Source organism: Sturnira hondurensis, unplaced genomic scaffold (assembly GCF_014824575.4).
Source record: "Sturnira hondurensis isolate 20B ecotype Veracruz unplaced genomic scaffold, ASM1482457v3 Scaffold0015596, whole genome shotgun sequence".
Classification (NCBI taxonomy): domain Eukaryota; kingdom Metazoa; phylum Chordata; class Mammalia; order Chiroptera; family Phyllostomidae; genus Sturnira; species Sturnira hondurensis.
In genome coordinates this window covers 13,053,058-13,073,367 of record NW_028088227.1, presented here as the reverse complement: position 1 = coordinate 13,073,367, position 20,310 = coordinate 13,053,058, and the positions used below count along the sequence as shown (strand labels likewise).

The window sequence follows — 20,310 nt, the reverse complement described above, 5'->3', positions numbered from 1 at the left end:
AGTTGCCTCTCTCACTGTTGTGGACCGCTCTGCCTGGTTTCAGGAATTGTAACTACCCCCCATGGCTAAGGATGAGTGAGTGACCTCCGGAATTTGAGCCACAGAAAACAAAGCTTGTCTCTGGTAACAAATGCTGCCTCAGCAAAGGATGGTCAGAAGTCCATGACAGGTAAGTCTTCTCACAGAGAGAGGGGCAACCTAAGCCAGACTAGATCACTTGGGAGGCCATCACAGAAGGACTCAGGGGGCTGCAACAAAGAGCCAGCAATAGACCCTTGCCTCCCTAGCTATGTAACATAGCCCGAGCCCCCAGGTCCTCTGGGAGAAGCACCTCCTGGCTCTAATCCACTTAAGCCTGAATACCTGATGGGGAGGGGTGCAGCTCCTTGCCTTGCTAGAGTGGATCCCAGGGCAAAATATGGCATCACAAAGAATTCCTAAAAAACCTGCTTTGCTAAGAGTGCTTTCATTCATGTTAAGGGTCTGAGCAGGAAACCAGAAAGTTTCGGCAAAACCCCCTTCCTGACAGACACTTACTCAGACTAACCCTCAGATTTCTTTGAAATGTTATCCACTGTTTGATCCTTGCTGCCCTGCATTCCTAAAACAAAAGCAAACCAAGAGGACAGCTAGATCAGGAGTGGAACCATAGAAATGAAGAACACATGGAGGGTTAGAAACAGGGGGGTGGGAGGGGGAGAAGGGGGGAGAAGGCACAGAAAATAGCATAGATGGTAGGTAGAAAATAGATAGGGGGGAGGGCGAGAATAGTGGGGGAAATATAGAATCTAAAGAACTTGAGACACGTGGTTATAAACTAAGGGGGGCAGAATGGTGGGGGAGGGAGTGTGCGGGTGGAGGGGAATGAAGGGGGGGAATAGAACAACTGTAATGGTATAATCAATAAAATATATTTAAAAACACAACCCAATAAAAGCCCCTGGAGGAAGGGGCTCAAGGCCTTTTTCCCCTGAAAAACTGGCCACCTCTCCTCCCCAGGCAGATGTCTTAGTAGTGTTTACTTTCATTCGTGGCGGATGGAGGGACTTGCAGGAAAAGTGGCCCCACATCTCACGCCCCCAGCTGGAGACCTAGCCTACAACCAAGACGTGTGCCCTGACCAGGAATCAAACCAGGAACTTTGGTTTAGAGGCTGGAGCTTAACCCAATGAGACACGCCAGCCAGGGTCTGCAAGTGAAATTTTAAGACAATCAATCTGGAATTTTCAGGTCAGCAGTAGTGAAGTAATCTGCCTGATAAGACCCTCAGCTGTCCCCTACAGGAAGCTGTCCTTTCCTGAAATAATTCACTTTTAACATTTTAGTCCCATCTCTTACTGCCTATAAAAACCTTTCATTTTTTACAGCTCATCAGAGTGCCCTTCTAGATGCTAGATGGATGCTACCTGATTTATGAATCACTTAATAAAGCTAACTACAGCTTCAAATTTACTCAGTTGCACTTTATTAACAGATTTGGTGACCGCTTCAGAACCAAGTGAACTTCTTTTTTAAAAAAATACTTTATTTATTTTCAGAAAGAGGGGAAGGGAAGGGGAGAGGGAAATATCAATGTGTGGTTGCCTCTCATGTGTCCCCCACTGGGAACTGGCCTGCAACCCAGGTATATGCCCTAACTGGGAATCAAACCAAGATCCTTTGCTTCACAGGCCCACCCTCAATCCACTAAGCTATACCAGCCAGGGCCCAAGTGAACTTCTCATGGCATTCAGAACCAGTAAGCTTTTTAAAAATTCGGTTTTTTCATTGAGTTTTAGAGAGCTTTAGGAAGGGGGTGGTGACATCGACCTGTGACTCCATCCACCCATACATTCACTGGTTGCTCCTTGTATGCACCCTGACCACATATCAAAACTGCAACCTTGATATATATAGGACGATACTCTAACCGAGTGAGCTACCTGGCCAGGCCCCACGTGAACTTCTGACATCATTCTGGAACAATCAGAAACACAGGCACAGCACCCACAAACCCCATTTTGAGTTCACTATCCTTACTGCACTTTCCTTGGGATGTTGGTAAGTCCCCCAGTTTTTCGCTCTGCTCTGAGTCTAGCTCCAGATGTAAATGGCTTTCCCATAACCAACTAAGATAATTAAAGCAGCAATTTGCAACCCTTTTCATCTCATGGCACACATAAAATAATTACTAATATTCTGTGGCACACCAAAAAATATATATTTTGCTGATCTGACAAAAAAGGTATAATTTTGATTTATAAAATAGTAATAGTAATTACCTACACTTTTGCTCCAAAGTGACTTTTTTAAAAATATCAGGTGCCTATACTTGTACATAAGGATTTTGGGCCCTCACCAGGTAGCTCAGTTGGTTAGAGCACTGTCCCAATACATCAAGGTTGGGGGTTTGATTCCCTAGTCAGGGCACATATAAAAATCTACCAATGAATGCATACATAAGTGGAACAATAAATAAAGTCTTCTCTTTCTCTAAAATCAATAAATTTTAAAAAATTGAAAGGATTTCTGGTACTAAGAATTAACCAATCAGACACAACCTTATTATGCAACATGACCAATAAAAATGCAACTCTGTTATAGGGCCTATGTATTTATGGTTCAAGAAAGGGCATTCACATCAGATGGCTATTGTTGTATTGACTATTGTCATTTTTTTTAACAATCTAAGAGAAAAGAGGTCAGTGCCCCTGACTAAACAGTCAGGTATTGCATGTTTTAAAAATTCTTGTGGCACACCACTTGAAAATCACTGAGTTAAAGAATTCTGCCTAGAGCCAACTGAGTTAGCAGACAGTTGCACCCAGACTGTGCCCCTAGCCTTTCAGACCACAAGGAAAGCAGAATATGTTTTTAGCTACAAAAAAGTATGAAATAAAGATGCATTTTTGTTAAAAGAAATGAGAATAATTTTGTCTTAACTAGAATTTCTGGTTACAAAGGATAAACTAAATGTACACAAAAAAGTTGTAGAGAAAAAGAGGATTTTACCTTATGTAATTAAACTGGCTAAAAATTGAATTATTATTACTAAGGTTTTTAAAATTAAACTTTAATATCAATGGTGTATTTATTTATATAAAACCAAAACTTAATTTGTTCCATCTGTTAAAGGTTTTCCTTTTTGAGTAATCTGTTGAGAAAGCAAAATTCTGTGCTTTATCAAAATAATTTTATTTTATATTGTCTTAATCAAGTCTTTATTTCAGAACACAATGTTTTCAATAGTAAGAGCTAACTTTCTGTGTATGCCTTTGTTTTCTTTTTATTTTTATTTGTTGATTTTAGAGAGAGGAAGGGGAAGAGAAACATCGATTTGTTGTTCCACATATTAATGCATTCACTGGTTGATTCTTGAATGTGCCCTGATTGGGAATTGAACCTGTAACCTTGGCATACTGGGATGATGTTCTAACCAAATGAGCCACACAGCCAGGGTCTTTGTAATCTTTCATTGTCACTTTGGTAAAATACATAATTAAATATTGTTTCATAACAATCTGTGACCCTATTTATTTAGTCAAGAGTCCAAACCTTTTGATATTTTTGACAAACCTCTGAAAACCAAATTCTAAAAGAAGTCTTTCTGAACTCCAAACTAACTTAGACATTTCCCAGAGAGTCCCTGAGAGAACAGAAGGAAAACTTGCAAGGCAAAGAAACTGGTCTAGATCCAGAGTCGCTGATAACAGTCAGCATTCCATTTCTGACCCCGTGAAGGAACAGCAGAATCTTTCATCAGAAGAACAGGAGACTTAGAGTTTGGGCAGGAACTGTGTCCAAATTCCAGATCTGAGCATAACTCAGTGAGTGACCATGGACAAGCACAGCTTAGCAGAGTCATTTCCTTAGATCTAAGTATGTAGTTATGTACTGCACTTATTACACTCATCCTTGTGATGGTCACGTGAGAGTTTGCGAAAATGCTTGACACATGATAGAGTCTGGACAAGTATTGCTGGAAGCCACAAAGAGATAAAGGCATATATGCTATTCCTGTTTGCCCAGAGCTCTATGCCCGCTTGGCCCACAACATGACAAGAGGGGCCCTAGCTAGTGCGGCCTAACAGCTACGTTCCATTACTGACCCAGGAGAGCATCTGGCATTAATCAAAGCTATAAAATATCTCTTGAGGTGCTACATGCCCAACTTATTGGCTTGTATGTCTCAAATTTTCACTTCTAATTTAAAAATACAACTTGTTTTTTTCCCCAATTACAATTGCTCTTGTTGTCCACTTAATTTGTCAGCAGGCACATGACTCCGTCTTTAATCACAACATCAGACAAATGAGATCCTTCTATTGGGTCAAGGTTCTTTTGAGAACAATAAAACCAATGCAAATCTTAGCAGAAATTTTTTGAACACACGCTTATCTACCCATACCACAGATTTCAACACATGAGTCAGTCACTCTCTTTGACAGGGAACTACATGGTTTTAAAACTTAAAAAATAAAGCTACCCAACTCTCATGTGTTACTGAGTCAAAGAATAATATAGGTAGCAAATAGCCATTCCAAAGGTGAGTAGTGGTTGGAGACACATGAAGCAATTAAAACTAAGTCAGCATCCTCACATTGAGGATGGAGTCCGAGAAACCACTGAGAAAAGTCACATCTGCACTGCCTACCCTGTGTTCAGCACCCCACCGCAGCTGTGACACCTGTGGCTCCTGCATCCTCATCCCGTTCTCACAGGCACCACCAAGGCTCTTCGAAATTCTCAGCCGCTACACAGTAGGGCAGACACCGGTTGTCTAGCTTTCCCTGTTGGTGAGGATGGCCACCAGGAGTTCCTTTTCCCTCCTTCCATACATTTGCAATTTATGATAGAGACACAGAAATTTCTTCTATTTATCAGGTTATAATTTCAACATATGCATGTAAAGCCTTGGTTCAAAGCAAAATACATCAACTCTTTCCTCCATCAACAGGTGGCATTAGGTTATTCAACTATTCTGAGGTTTGCTGAGTTTGAGCTTACAGTCATACCTCGGTACGCGCTAACTTCAGAACTCGTCGAACCCTGTACTCATCGCATTTTGACAAGAAAAAAGTTGCAGTATTTGGTACTTGCTCAGAACGTGTCTCGTTTCCTAGAACTTTTATGAGTCACAACGCTGTCCCACAAGAGAAAACGCTTCATCATTCAGTACTCATTGATTTCAGCAATTCATCACAAGTTCCAGAATGAATTAAAGATGAGTACTGAGGTACCACTATTATCTGACCAGTAATGACTACGAATATCATAATGTTCTCTAAGTACAAAGTGTGAAAAAGCATTATGGAATTAAAGCAAAGAATTTTAAAGAACAAATGGTGAGAAAATAAATTGCTTATGTGAAGTCACCAGTGGAATAAAAAGATCAAGGGGCAAACAGATATTCGAGGGTCATGGCGAAAAAGAAGGAGCCAGCCAAGAAACTGAGAAGGAGTGATCAAGAGGCCGTAGGAAAACTAAGAGAAGCCAATGAAGAAAGACTAAACGAGGACAAGCCATAAAAATGTAACCCAGAAAACAGAACAAAACTCTCAGGCAAAAGGAGCACCTCATAAAAACTGAAGCAGCTGCTACTAGAAATGGTTACTTTCAAAGCTAGGTCTCACCTAAATTGATTTTACAATGGAGATTATAGATGGATAGGCCTAAAAGATCATTTGACAGCTCCCAAGGAGCAGTATGATTCTTCTTTTTATTCTAAATTTAGAAAGAGGGGAAGGGAGGGAGAAAGAGAGGAAGAGAAACATCAACGTGAGAAACATTGATCGGTTAGCTCTCATACATGCCCTGACCACAGATCTAACCGGCAACCCATGCATGTCTTCTGACCAGGAATCAAATCAGCAACCTCTCAGTTTGCTGGATAACACCCAACCAACTGAGCCACACCAGCCAGGGCTGATTCTTCGTTTTTAAAAGTTAACTATTAAATGATAAAACCTTCAACCTTGCTTTGAGAGCAAGACCACCATAAAGCATACATATTCCCTCTCAAATGATCATGTATAGTCTAACAAACAGATGTCAGAATTTTTAACATAATGAGAGCCCTTTATTCTGAATCTTTCAGAAAAGCCTAGATAAATGAGTCCCCTAGTTGACTAGTGATCTGGTTTTAATACCAAATCTCGTGCTCAGGGCCCAGTTCCAACCCTGTGGAGTTTTTACTCACCACTTATCCAAAAGGTTATCATCTTTCTCCTTTGACTCTTACAGTTCCCTGCCCCTCAAAACTACTTAACTGGCAATCACATTGCCTTAACTCTCCTTTTTATACCAGAACTGGATACACGCTTCACATATGCCTTCTCTAATCCTTACAACAACTTTGCAAAATTGGTTTATCCCTATGTTATACAGATGAAGAAACTAATGCTTAAAAAGGTTACCCAAGGTTGTCCAATTAATAAGGAACAAAACAAGGATTCAAACCCAGACATATCTTACTCCACAGCCTTTGCCTTTACCCACTGAAATACTGCCTCTTGCATAAAAGCACTGCCTATCAGTCACGATCTCTGTGGACCCTGGGCAAAGTTTTAAACCTCTCGGTGCCTCAGTTTTCTCACCCATAAAATGGGGATGATAGACCACAGCTAGTGTGTATTGTTTTGAAAATCAAATAACATAATGTATACAAAAACCCTTTATAAACTGCAATGGTTTTTATTACATCACTAGATTTTATGTTTCTTCAGGACAGGTTCTTATGCCTTACATGTCTATGTCCTTCAATATCCAATAAAAAGCTTAATATGAATCGAGCATCATCAACTGGTCTTTGGAAAGATTTGAAACACCATTTACTCCTCCAAGGAAGAAGGCGGTGCCCCATTTCATGAAGTCTACATTAAGTGTCCTTAATACAAACTTTAATTACAAAACAGTGACAAACTCAGTGTACCCATCACGTGAGATTTAAACACTTTGCATGGCATTTAACTATCTGGTGTTTTCTCCCCAACAAGGCTTTCAATGCTGTAACAGTTTGACAAAGAGAAAATCCCAAATACCAACACCATTTGTAAGGAAACATGCCTAAAGGAGGAAAAGCAAGAAAAAAGCCGGTTCGCTCTCAGAGTTAACAGAGACCTCACTGTTCTGATGTATAGCCTCCTGCTGATGATGGTAACATCTACCACGCTGTCTCACTCACCATTCACTGGGAAATTTGATTCACATTAAGAAAAACACCATAACATACATATTATATTTTCTCATGTGCATTCATCCCTTCCCCCAATAAGACGGGAGATATCCAGGGAAGTGGCCCCATACCCTGTGAAGGCTAGACTAGATGTGCTACCAGGTAAGCACAGTGGAAGGACACCAACCCCTGCTCTGCTGTTAAGTGATTCTTGGGAAGTCACTTAACATCTTTGGTAATGATAGACCTGTTTTCTGGTCTGTAAAACATAGGGCTAACATTACTCATTTTACTTATTTCATAGATTTATTGTGAAGGTCAAATGAAATAATATATGTTAATTTACAAATTATAAATATATTACTAGAAATAACTAGACAATCACCTACTACTTGTACTGTGGTAAATGTTTGGTATTAGCAAAGCTGAGAGAATGATTTCTCTGGGCATGTTCACCTTGTAGGACCAAAGGACTTTTTCAAAAAATCTACTCATCTTTGAAAAGGGCATAACAAATATTATATTAACTACAGAAGCTATGGGAAAGGTAGTTGGTAAAGTGATCCTTCCACAATGAATCTGTAGTCCAGCCCAAAATAGTTTCCAATGATTCAGACATGCCTCTCTAAAAAGTGTGAAATGGATCATTAGATCAAGTGGTAGCCACATACTGCATGTACGACAGGGGTCACATGCCAGGTCATTTTACCTGCAAAATGCTAAGTGGCTCAGGTACTGAACACTAGTCCTTGTTCGTCTCCCCACTGGTCACCCCAGGTGCTTCCCTAACACCTCTGGCAAAAAAAGAATAAGGAAAACTGAGAAATCAAAAGTATTCTTGGACCCAGGACATGCCTGCCATCTCTCTTTATGCTTCCTTAACCTAATCCCTTTCTGAACTGGGCACAGGGACCCACAGTGTTGAAGATGGTTTACCAGCTGACCCCTTGAGCCCAGTAATTTTTTGAACTGTTACAAACTTCACAAAACTTTTTTTAAATTTTATTTATTTTTAGAGAGAGTGAAAGGGAGGGAGAGAAACAGCAATGCACGGATGCCTCTCATGCACCCCCTACCAGGGGTGGGGGATGTGGCCTGCAACCCAGGCACGTGCCCTGACTGGGAATCAAACCAGTGACCCTTTGGTTTGCAGGCTCGTGCTCAAACCAACCAGGGCTACAAAACTTTTAACTAGAGAAAAATTGCACAAACATCCAAAAGTAGAGTAAAATCTAGAAAAAATCCGGGTTCACACACATAGTATACATACAAAAGAAAACTTTATCCTAACATCATTTTTGTTTATCAATTATGTTGAACAGTCAGTATATTTTCAGCCACAACAGTAAGAAAAAAGGAAAAAACATAATAAGCTCTTTCGAGCAAATTCTGCCAGGAGCAAGTATTTTAGACACTGCTTCTTCTTGGTTCAGTATAAAGAGGCTGAATCCGCCTTTCAAATCGAGATAAACAATATAAATTGCCTGAGCACTTGAAATCCTAATTTCCTATGGAACTGTTCCCTCTCCCCTCACTGGGAACTTACTAATGTTTCTCAAATAATCAATCCTCTGAATAGAACTCCCATTTTCCCAGAAGAATCCCACAAGGGAATGTAATGCTTCTTTGTGTCAAGGCCATATTCACCTAATTTCTGCACCCTTTTCCTGAAAAATAATACTTTGATGTTGCACCATCTTTGTCTCTGATTATGACTTGAAACTCACTTTGAGCAGCAATGACCTATCAAGTTTTTCAACTGATGCCATTTATTCTATTTTTTAAAGTTGCTCTTGTTTGTTTAGGTTTGGTAATTTTTAAAATACCAAAGCATGCCATTAAACATTTCCTCTGTTTAATCATCTGACATGTCTTTTGACCTTGTCTTAAAAGGCCTTGAACTTCAGGAGTCCCTGAATTGCAATCAGCATAACATTTAAGGCCAACTTCAACCTGATCTACCTTGCTCTTTGAAGATTTCCTGTGTGAAATAACATCTGTTACCAGCAAAGCCAAGGAAGCATACTCACCAAGTGAACATAAGGCACAAAGTATCCAAAAAGTGCAAGTGGTATTCCAACTGCCCACACTGCATAAGCTGTCACCTTGAACATGGCAAAATTGAAAAAATTTTTTGGAGGACTGAACTTTCTCCTGGAAAAGAGGGAGAATCGGTTGCCTCCTTTGATTCCACTCTCTTTCTCTCTGACACTGGAAGCAAGAGGTCGGTAAGTAAAGCCAGCCAGAAAGAGAACAAACATGAAGATGCAGAGGACCCTCAGTGTGTAAAAGAGGCCCACAGTGTTGATCAGAACCCGTAAAAGCAAAGGCAGCAGGATTGTGAAGATGCTGCTGCCAGCAGTGACAATGCCATTCACCAGTCCAAGGCGCTTCTTGAAATAGTGTCCCAAAATGACCAATGAAGGCTGGTATGCAAAGGCGCAGCCACAGGCAAATATGATTCCATAGGTAAGGTACAGAGGTTCGATGGAACTGTGTAGAGATGAAAAAGATGGAAAGCAGCTTTCATTATTTTTATCATGTGCTCAGTAGAATAAAACCTTAGCATAAAAGTGGGTTCCAGTTAATTAGTGTATTTTCTACAAATAAATTTAACTAAATGCACAGGAAAAAACTTAATAAACCAAGACTGTAGCACTAAAAACATTTTAATTTAATCTGAACGGGTAATGCAAATGTCTCAAGTACATGAAAGATGACCGTTAAGGTGATTTTCACCCCACGGATTTCTGGCGAACTGGGCAGCACCGGGCAGAAGCTGCTGGGCTGTCCCAGTGCATAGAGGACAGGGCCAGGGAGGGCCTCCGTAACACTGACAGCAATTAAACCAACAATAAGTCTCAATAAATGTTTAAAAGAATTATAATTTACTATGAAGTTCACAATTAAATTACGAGGAGTTTTGACCTAGTTTTCCCAGGCACTTCCCAGCAACCTATTCAAAGAAAAGGCTGCATTTTATATTTCTTCCCCAAGGGTATGTCAGAACATTTGCACAGAAGAGCAGCTGTGTCGCACTGTTGCTGGCTGAAGGGCTGCAGACCACCATTCGCCTTGTGCTGCCCTGTTCTCAGTGTTGTGCAAGGTAACAAGAAATCATACTCTGATTGCAGGCAGGCTACACGAAGCATGTTCATTAGTGATCCCAGTTTGTTAGCTTCAAATCCACGTACATCTCAAATCAATAATGAAGGATTAAGCATTTCATAGTTTAACCAAGTAACTTAATTACACATCTCTTCTGAAAATAAAGAATTATATCATTACATTCTTTGAAACAAGATAAGGATAAAATAAAACTAAAGTTTTTTAAATATCTAACTGAAAAGGCTATTTATCAAGTAGTAAAGGCAACTATTTATTAGAATCTATGATAAAGTTGGTTAACATTTAAATTTTGGACAATAGTACTAATGGAGGTAATCACAAGGAACTCAGGAATCTGATAAAAATTAATGCATATTTGCGATTTTTTCTGATGCCCTTCTCCCTCCATTATCCACAGCTAGCACCACCCTTCAAGAGTCACTCCCAAATTAACTTGACATCACTCTGATCACTCATTACTCCATCTCCACTCTTTATTCTATAGACATACATTCAGCAGCTACTGCGTTCCAGGTACTTGGTGAAAAAAATACGTAAAACGTGGTTATGCCCTACTCATAGTTTGGTTAGTAAAACAAGACAGCTACCCTACATAATGCACAACTGTATATAAATAACAATGCATTTATTCTGCATCAGTTTTTCCATGTAAGCAGTTTTCCAGATAACTACAACTTACTTCTTAAGACACTGATTTATTTTCAATATTTTTACTTGTAAGTTTATTTTTCTCTAATGTTAAAGGAAAACCTGAATCTATTACATACTCTCTGCCTTCGAAGCGTGTATTGAAAATAGTATTGACAGCAGAGTATCATCATGAACATCCACTTCTACAGTCACACTGCAGTGCTGTGAAGTCGTCGGGAAAACCCAGGGAGCCGAGGATGTGCACTGAACACATCCTTTGGCACACCATGGTAAGTTCTGCACGGTGGTTGAGACTAGCTTTATTCTCTCCCACAGAGTCAAGCACGTACGCTCTGGGATGGCACCTTCACTGCCACTGAGCCTTTTTTCACTTATCTCTAAATTTGCACCTCAGTGACAAAGGGCTTGGGGTTGCTGGGGTCTGACAACTAAGTGAGTGAGTGCAGTGTGAATCAGCAAGGTACCAGTCACGTGTGTAAAAAGGGTTCGGAGAAAGGACGCTGACGTGACCGGGATCATTGGCGAAAGCTTTCCTAAGAAGGTAGGACTTGAACTTGAAAAAAAGTGGTTCCCATTGTTTGACACTTAGAATTCATACCACATTTCCCTTTCCTCCTATATATTGCTCTAAAAGTTTATAGCTTTTGATCAGTGGGTTAAATGGTGAAACTAAACAGAAAATACGAGAGTACTACATGCATTAAGGTAAACTTTGGTTTCAGCACACTGTGTTTCATTTAAGGGAGAGAACACACTGAGAACTGAGTCACAATGTAAAACATATTTCATGCTTTTTACTCCTCAGTTACTAAAAAGATTTGAAAAACACTGCTTGCTGTTAAGTAGGTCTGTATTTTGTCTACCAAGTGAGGTAACAAACTACATGGGTTTTCCATCCTGGGTCCTCTCTCCAGCAAAGCCTGGTTGCTAATACATTCAGTAAGTGCTAGGGCCACAGGTACTGATGACAGGTACCTGCAAGCTTCCACATCCAAACAGGTATCTGACAACTCATTAATAACACAAGGTTGTATTATTGCTAAAAAAAAGAAGAAGAAGAAGAAGAACTAAAAGTAAATGATCTCACAGAATTAACCAACAGAATCTCAGAATCTTATTTCAAACAAAACTGGTTTTTGTTTTTTTAAAAAACAACTTTAGAAGGAAAAATCCCTAAAGGCACTTTAAAGATGGAATATGTATTTTCTATCAAGACATAAAAATAATTGTTTAGAATACAAATAAAATTTCTAAGTTATGCAAAAAAGGGAGGCTCGTTTTAGAGTTGAGGAAGGGGGGTATAGGTAGGGTGGGGAAAACTTAGTAAACCAAGGATTCTGTTGATTAAATCCAGAATACTTAAAAATAATCCACGCAAAAAATGTAAGTGTGTGTGTTTTCCTAATAACCTCAATGATGTTTTTCAAGTAGTGCATGAAAACAGCTAGGGAAGGGAAAGGGGCAAGAAATTAAGATACACCACCAAAGTAGATACAAGATGGATATTGTTTTAAGAGGTTTCCTTATTAATCACCTCCTGTTAGCCAGGGCAAGGTATTAAGCCAGTGTTTCTCTAAGGATTATTCTGACAACGCAAAGGGATTTCCTAGCAGAACTGGGACTGGAGGGAGAAGTGCTTCATACAGTACCATGTCCGTCAGCTCTTTGCAGTTAGTTCCTCGTCAGGGCACTACATCTCTAGCAGACACAGGGAAAGTGTATTGATATTTTTTATTTTAAGCTGCATTTGACCACTTCATTTTGCCATAATCTTTTTAAATTTTAGCATTTTTTAATGCACACAGGAATTCTCTACCTGCATTCAAATAAATAGCAAAGCTTTGATTTCATTAATAAAAATATTTCATAAAAAGCCCATGAACAGCTGCTTCAACATACCACTTATTGTACCCACTGGGCCTCAGACTAAGCTGACCTTAAACTAATGCTCTTGCTTTAGATGACTCATTGTTATGAGTTCTTTTAGGGTTTTTATGTGGATAGAAAGAAACAAAAGGAGAAACATTTTTCTTGCTCCAGGAAGCTTATATATCCTGATTGACATCTAACTCTTAAGTGCTGCAAGCAAAAACATTCCATTTCTCAAACTCTGATTTGCTGCTATGGATAACAATGTTTATGTTTTGTTGCTTATAGTTTAAGCAATGAAAGGAGGGTATTTTCTTGTAAACAGCAAAGTTTATGAACAGAAACTTTTCAAGTATCTAACATGTTTTGAAAAGCAACATAAAGAAACCGAGTGCTTACCTTACAAAAGAACTGGACAGGAGCCCAGTGAATCCAACGGCAGCGCCCACAACAGCGGTTTTCCGGCAGCCAAAGGTGTCTGTGACGACGCTGACTATTGGGCAGCAGAAGAAAATCATCCCCATGCTGAGAGAACTTACCCATGCTATAAAGAGAAAAAAGGAGGACATAACAACATGGTGAATTATATTTGCACTTATTCCACAAACCATTATACATATTTAGGAAAGTATTAATGCAGAAAAGGTATTACCCAGACGAATGAATGGGGGAAAGTTGGAGTAAACTACTAGCAAAATATGAATTGTAGTAATTAGCATAGCAATTATTTGTGTTGAATCTTATTCTTGGAAAGTTTGCATCCTTAAATAAATCAAACACTCTTCTACAACTCAAGCACTATTAATCTCTACTCTAATTTCTATAGTTTTAAGCAACTTTTCTATGAAAAAAAATTAATTGGAAAAATTACTGTAAGTAGTCAAACTGCAAAGAAATTATAACCACTGAAGTAATTAAGGATTGTGGTTAACCACGAGGTGGAGAGAAGAGAATTATAACCATCTGGCTCTAGTAGTTAAGAAACAAACATTTGACCCTGGCTGGTGTAGCTCAATAGATTGAGTCCCGGCCCACGAACCAAAGGGTTGCTGGGGGGCGCATGCCTGGGTTTCGGGCCAGGTCTCCAGTGGGGGGTAAGTGAGAGGCAACCACACACTGATATTTCTGTCCTACTTTCTCCTACCCTTCCCTCTCTCTAAAAATAAATAAATAAATTTTAACAAAAGAAAGAAATGAACAATTAGCCCTGGCCAGTGTGGTTCAGTGGATGGAGCACCAGCCTGCAAACTGAAAGGTCGTTGGTTCAATTCCCAGTCAAGGTATATGCCTGGGTTGTGGACCAGGTCCCCAGTTGGGGGCATTAAGCAACCAACTGATGTTTCTCTCCCTTTCTTTCTCTCTCCTTTCCCCTCTCTCTAAAAATAAATAAATAAAAATTTTAAAAATATGAAATGAACATTTGCCTAGAGTCCAGGCTTAGTTCTTTCTCTAAGGGAATCAAATCATACACAGGTAGAGTATTTGCTGACCTGGATAACAGTTCATTAGCATTCACATTATTAATAAAACCATACATATATTTTATCTTTCTGAAAGTATATTATCTTCCACAATAAAAAAATTAAGAATCAGAAGTCATAATTTCCTATCGTGATTCTACGAAAACCAAAAGAAAAAGAAAATCAAGAGAGAGAAATATTGAGTACAAATTATCATAATTTTGTGCCAAAGAAATGAGTGAGCACATAAGATGTCAAATCTGTAATTCTTCTTTACAAGTATAATAAACTAATGGGGACTAAGGGAACATGGATCTGGGTCCAAATCCCACAACTCTGTAACTACAATATATCCTGAGACTGTTTTCTTATCTCAAAAGAGGATTAAACATATAAACATTTCCAGAATTACTAAGGATTAGAGAAAATGTATCTATGCATCATTGTCTAGCACAGCACCCCTTAATAATTTAGAATTTTAACAATAAATTGTCTGTCGTATGAAATGAAACATGATCTACAGAGCTCCATCGAGCTCTGCAAGTGCACTAGTATGTTATTGTATTCCCGCAGCAAAGGAGGTGCAGACTCTCTGCAGATGACCATCTCTCAATAACAGGGTCCAAATGAATTCAGCTTTACCAGAATAACAATTTCATTTGTTTCTTTGTCTTCTTACATTTTAAGTTACTTTTAAAATTCTGTATATTTTAATCAGCTGTATTTCCATTTCCTTTCTTCCCTCACCAGAGGGAAGGGAGAAAGAAGGGAGACTGTGATCTTAAAACAAAACACAATGAAGAGACTGAACAAACAATGCAATCCTGACTTAGGTGTTGGTGGTTGAGGTTTGGGGGCTTCAGAGGTGAACAGCAGAGAGAGCGGATTGGCCAGATGAGTTAGCAGAGCCCCAGTCTCAAATGTGCAGAGCTGTTCAGTATGGATCTGTTTAAAGAGAAATAAGAATTTTTTAGGGCCCAGTCAGGTAGCTCTCAGTTGGTTAGAGCATTGTCCCAATATGCCAAGGTTGCAGGTTTGATCCCCAGTCAGGGCACATACAAGAATCAATCAAAATATATATAAATAAAGTAGAAGGACAAATCGATGTTCTTCTCTCTCTCTCTCTCCTCCTCTTCCTCTCTAAAATCAGTCAATAAAAATTTTTAGGAATAATTTTAGTGTACTATCTTACGTAAAATACCCCCCAATTTATAATAATTGAATCTCATTCAAAAAAGTTTAGTCGCCTGTCATGTTTATGAAACAATCTAGGCAGACTATAATATAATAACGTCACAACATGTTTTTGGATAAAGGCACTTTTACAACTAACAAAAATGCCAACACTAAACAAGAGACCACATTAAGAAATCCAGGAACTGGCCCTGGCTGGTGTAGCTCAGTGGATTGAGCGCAGGCCTGCGAACCACATGATCGAGGTTCGATTCCCAGTCAGGGCACATGCCTGGGTGCAGGCCAGTTCCTAGCAGGGGATTCATGAGAAACAACCATACATTGATATTTCTCTCCTTCTCTCCTTACCTTCCCCTCTAAAGATAAATAAAAATAAAATCTAAAAAAAAAGATTAAAAAAGAAATCCAGGAACTGATATTGCACATAATACTCATATAAGTCTAGGCACTTTCAAGAATGAAAGCAATTCTTTATGCATTACTGTAAATTTTGATCTGCTGTACCAAACACAAACATTTTTATAGATTTTCATGTCCACTGAAAATAGTGGTGGATATAATCTACCCCTAAGTGTGGGATATAATCAAATACAACTTCATTTTTGTCTCAATTATCCTCTTAAATATTATATTGGTTGATAATACCCCCCTGCCATTGGAGGACCACTTCACCAGGCCCACATGATTCTTCTAGCCAATATTAAATAACAGAAAAGACCTAGGGTCACTTTAGTTAACAAACCAGTCTTCACTTGGTAATCAAATCTTTTTTCCCCCAACCCCTTCCGAGAAGAGAGTAAAAACAGCTTGGTCTCTTTCCTATGCCTTCTTCCCTCCCCAGCTGTCATTCTCCAAAGGGTGCAAGGAGATTCCAACTTAAATGGTCCTGCCAAAAGGCCTGTCTGATCATGTTCAAAGCTGACTTTTTCCTCAGATGCACTTCTGTGGGTTCTTCAGTCTCACCTCAGAGTTCCTTCTAGCTCTAGTTCCAAGACTCTCTGTTGGAGCCTTACTGCCCTTCTAGGTAGTTTATTTGGGAAAGAATCCAACAGTTCCAGCCTACCCCTCTTCTCACTGGGCCTGCCTCTGATCTGTTGGAAACACTCACATGTCCTTTACCATGACAAACGCTGAGTGTAGGCAAATGCCAACACTCTACCTCCTGGATAGCTCTTTGGAACAGGGAGCCAGGTAGTTCTCTCCTTGTTGCATTTCTCAGGGATTAAGACCCCCATCCTCTGTGCCCTCTATAAACAAGGAGAATTCTTTAAATCTCTAAGTGATCCTTTTAAAGCTCCTCTCACCAGATAGCAAGTAAATGAGCACCCACCCTCCACATCTCCCATGGGGTGGGAGGAACCCCATTATTTCCTACAGAATAACTTTCTGAAGGAAACCATACAAAATGTTCTTCCTTAACCCATAAAAATCCTTCTTGTGGGTTTTAGAGCTTCTAACTGGGTCCTGAACATGAAATATCTCATTTTTTAAAATTTTACACTATTGTACCTTAGTGCCTTAGCTAAATCCAAGTAGTGTATTCTGTTAACAATAATTAGCAATATATGAAGTTAGGTCTACCTTCTGATCAAATTCAAGAAATAAATTAATTCTTGAATGAATAATTACTTGCTGTTATAAACCCATTAAAATTTCTAGCTTTTATAAAGTCTTAATCTGGCATCCCACAGAATCCAAGGTCTTATGGGTTATGATATGCACCATAAAAATATAATAAACTGTTATTCTCATTCACCTCTTCCAAGTCTGTGATTATTATTAATAAAACAATAGCATAGCTGTTGAAATGATAATATATTTGTGTATGCTGATGAAGAAAGTACTTTTATTAAGTTCACTTAATAATTGAGAAGCTCAAGTATATAGTTACTATATCCAGCATGGTAAAATTTTTAATTAAAAAATATAAACCAGACCTAAACCCTCTACATAATTCAACAAACACCCACACAGAGTTTCCTAAAATTGCTGAAAAAATAAATATTTTTCAATGGAAGAGGTCCTACTTAAATTATGGAATAACATTCTCTCCTTTTATATTAAAAGTGCCAATTGCGTTTAAGCACTATCCTAGGCTGTTGAGATTGCTCAACATTCACATGATTTTTGGTCTCGTAGCATATATGCAAATAGAGATACAACTGGAACACCACAGAGAATGTGCTTAATGTCTCAGGAGACATAGATATCAAAAAATGTATAATAGCTGTGTAACTGAAACTCATACAAAATAATATAGAATATAAACTGTAATTGAAAAAATAAAAATTTAAAAGTGTATACTGAAGGCTTCAGCATGTGCTTGTATGTCCTATTTGGATATGCGTGCATTTGATTTTAGAGAGAGAGACATCCGATAAAGCTCGGATGGGGTATCTTGTTTCATAAAACATCATGCAGCTTTCTGGTCTCCCCACCCAGATCTTCTTTGTCTCCTGCTCCATACTAATAATAAAACTCCATCCCCATCTCAGTGTATGGCCAAAGGAGAATGCAAATCAGTCAAAGGAAGTGCTTAGGCTTAATATTTAAGAATATTTTTCTAGATTAAGTAAAATAACTGAAAAATATATTCAGTAGGCTCACTAGCAGAATGAAGATAAATTATAAGAAAAAAATCTGGGAATTTGAAAACAGAAATTATTCAATCCAAAGAACAAAGAGAAACATAATGGTAAATAAAAATGAACAGTTTCAGAGATCTATGGGACAAAAATCACAGAGACCAATATCAGTATAGCTGAAGTCATAGAAGAAGGGAGAAAGGAAAAAGGAGCAGAAAAAGATATGTGGAAAAATATCTTTCCCCCTAAATCACAAGTTCTATGAAAAATACTAACTTACAGATCTAAGAGGCTTAAAGAACCTCAAGCAGTATAGAACACTAAGCAAACTAGTCTTAACCACATCATAAACTTCTGAATTCCAAAGATATAGAGAAAATTTTGAAAGCCATCCAGAGAAAAATAACATTATATCCAGGGAGAACAATGATGCCATTACTGGTTGGCCTCTCCTAAGAAATGGTGGAGGATATGGGAATTGTCAAATTTTAAGTGCTGAAAGATTTTTTTAAAACTATCCATGATGATTTCTATATCCAGCTAGACTAGCCTTAAAAAAAAGCAAAATAAAGATATTTTCAGATAATAAAAATGGAGAGAATTTGTCTCTAGGAGTTTTCCATTACAAGGAATATGAAAGAGTCCTTCAGATAGACAGGAAGTGATTCCAAAGGACAGACTGAATACACACACCAACACACACACACACACACACTCTTTTTCCTCATAATTTCTTTATAAGACTGTTTGGTCCCCAGTTGGGACACATGCAAGAAGCAATTGATCGATGGCTCTCTTACATCAGTTTTTTATCTCCCTATCTCCCTCCCCTCCCCTCTCTATAAAAATAAATAAATAAAATCTTTGTTTTAAAGTCAGATGAGACAAATAGAAAACAAATAGCAAAATGTCGGACCTAAATATGACTACTGTATCAGTAATTACATTTAAAAATAGACTAATGACTCTAATCAAATAGCAGAGTGTCTGGATAAAAACTCAAGAATCAATTATATTCTGTTTAAAGAGGCAATTTAAATAAAAACACACAATTAAGTTGAAAATAAAAAATGAGAAAAGATTTGCCATATAAATAATAACCATAAAGGGTATACTAATATTAGACAAAACAGACTTCAAGACAAAAAGTATTAGAAAAACAGCCCTGGCTGGTGTGGCTCAGTGGATTGAGTGCCAGCCTGCAAACCAAAAGGTCACTGGTTCGATTCCCAGTCAGGGCATATGTCTGGGTTGCGGACCAGATCCCCAGTAGGGGATTTGGAAAGGCAATAGGTCAATGTTTCTTCTCCCTCTCTTTCTTCCTCCCTTCTCCTCTCTATAAAAATAAATAAGTGAAATTAAAAAAAAACCCTGGAAAGAATCCAAATGTCCAGAAATAAGTGACTGAATAAACAAATTATGCTTTATTCTTATGATGGAATACTACTCAGCAATAAATAACACAATAACATGGATGAAAACCAAAATAATCACGCTCAGTGAAGGAAGTCAGACCACAAAGGAGTATATAAACTATGATTACATTTTACAAAATCCTAAAGAAAAGAATCGATTTAGTGACAGAAAGCACAGTGGAGGCTAGCTGATTGGGAGGTGGCTGCAAGAAGGGATTACCAAGGGGCACAGACTTTTGAGGGCCATGGTATGTTCATGATCGTGACTATAGTAGTGGTTTCACTGATTTATACACATGACAAAACTCCAAATTATATAACCTTAAACATACAGTTTATTACACGTTAATTATACCTCAACAATGTTGAACCTATATGGAAGATTTCAACAGCAACAAAAAATAGTGCTATAAAAACAAACACACAAAGCAAAACTCAGAAAACTAAAAGAACTAGACAAATTCACAATTGTAGTTGTGTCTTTTAGGACATCTCTCTCAGTAATTAATAAACCTATAAACCAGAAAAAAATCAATAAAATATCCAAGTCTGGATGACACTGTCAACCAGCTCAACCTACTTGACATACGTAGAACACTGTATCCAACAATTGCAGAAAACCGCTCACTCTGCCGGGAAACTGTTAATCACTGATGAGGGTGGGGTAGGACCAGATGTGCAGGAGAAAACTAAGCTTCCTGGAATGCTTCCTAGTCCATGAGAAGGACCTGCACAGAATTGTCTTAGATCTTTAGGCCACCTTCCGAGGTGTATTATCTTCATCTTAAATATGGGGGAAAAGATTAGAGATGTTAAACAAATTGCCAAGGTTATGCAACTTTGGGATTCAAATT

General features: G+C 38.5%; 1 protein-coding gene across 3 annotated transcripts in view; it reads right to left on the bottom strand.

The window, feature by feature from the left end:
• Window positions 1-20,310, bottom strand: part of SLC16A10 (solute carrier family 16 member 10) — a 111,140-nt gene that overhangs the window by 33,331 nt on the left and 57,499 nt on the right. For all 3 annotated transcript variants that reach the window (XM_037065051.1, XM_037065052.1, XM_037065053.1), the window contains exons 2-3: window positions 13,202-13,346; window positions 9,184-9,646 (exon numbers count right to left, since the gene is read on the bottom strand). In XM_037065051.1, coding sequence (XP_036920946.1) covers window positions 9,184-9,646; window positions 13,202-13,346 — 608 coding nt within the window. The remainder of the gene's footprint in view (window positions 1-9,183; window positions 9,647-13,201; window positions 13,347-20,310) is intronic.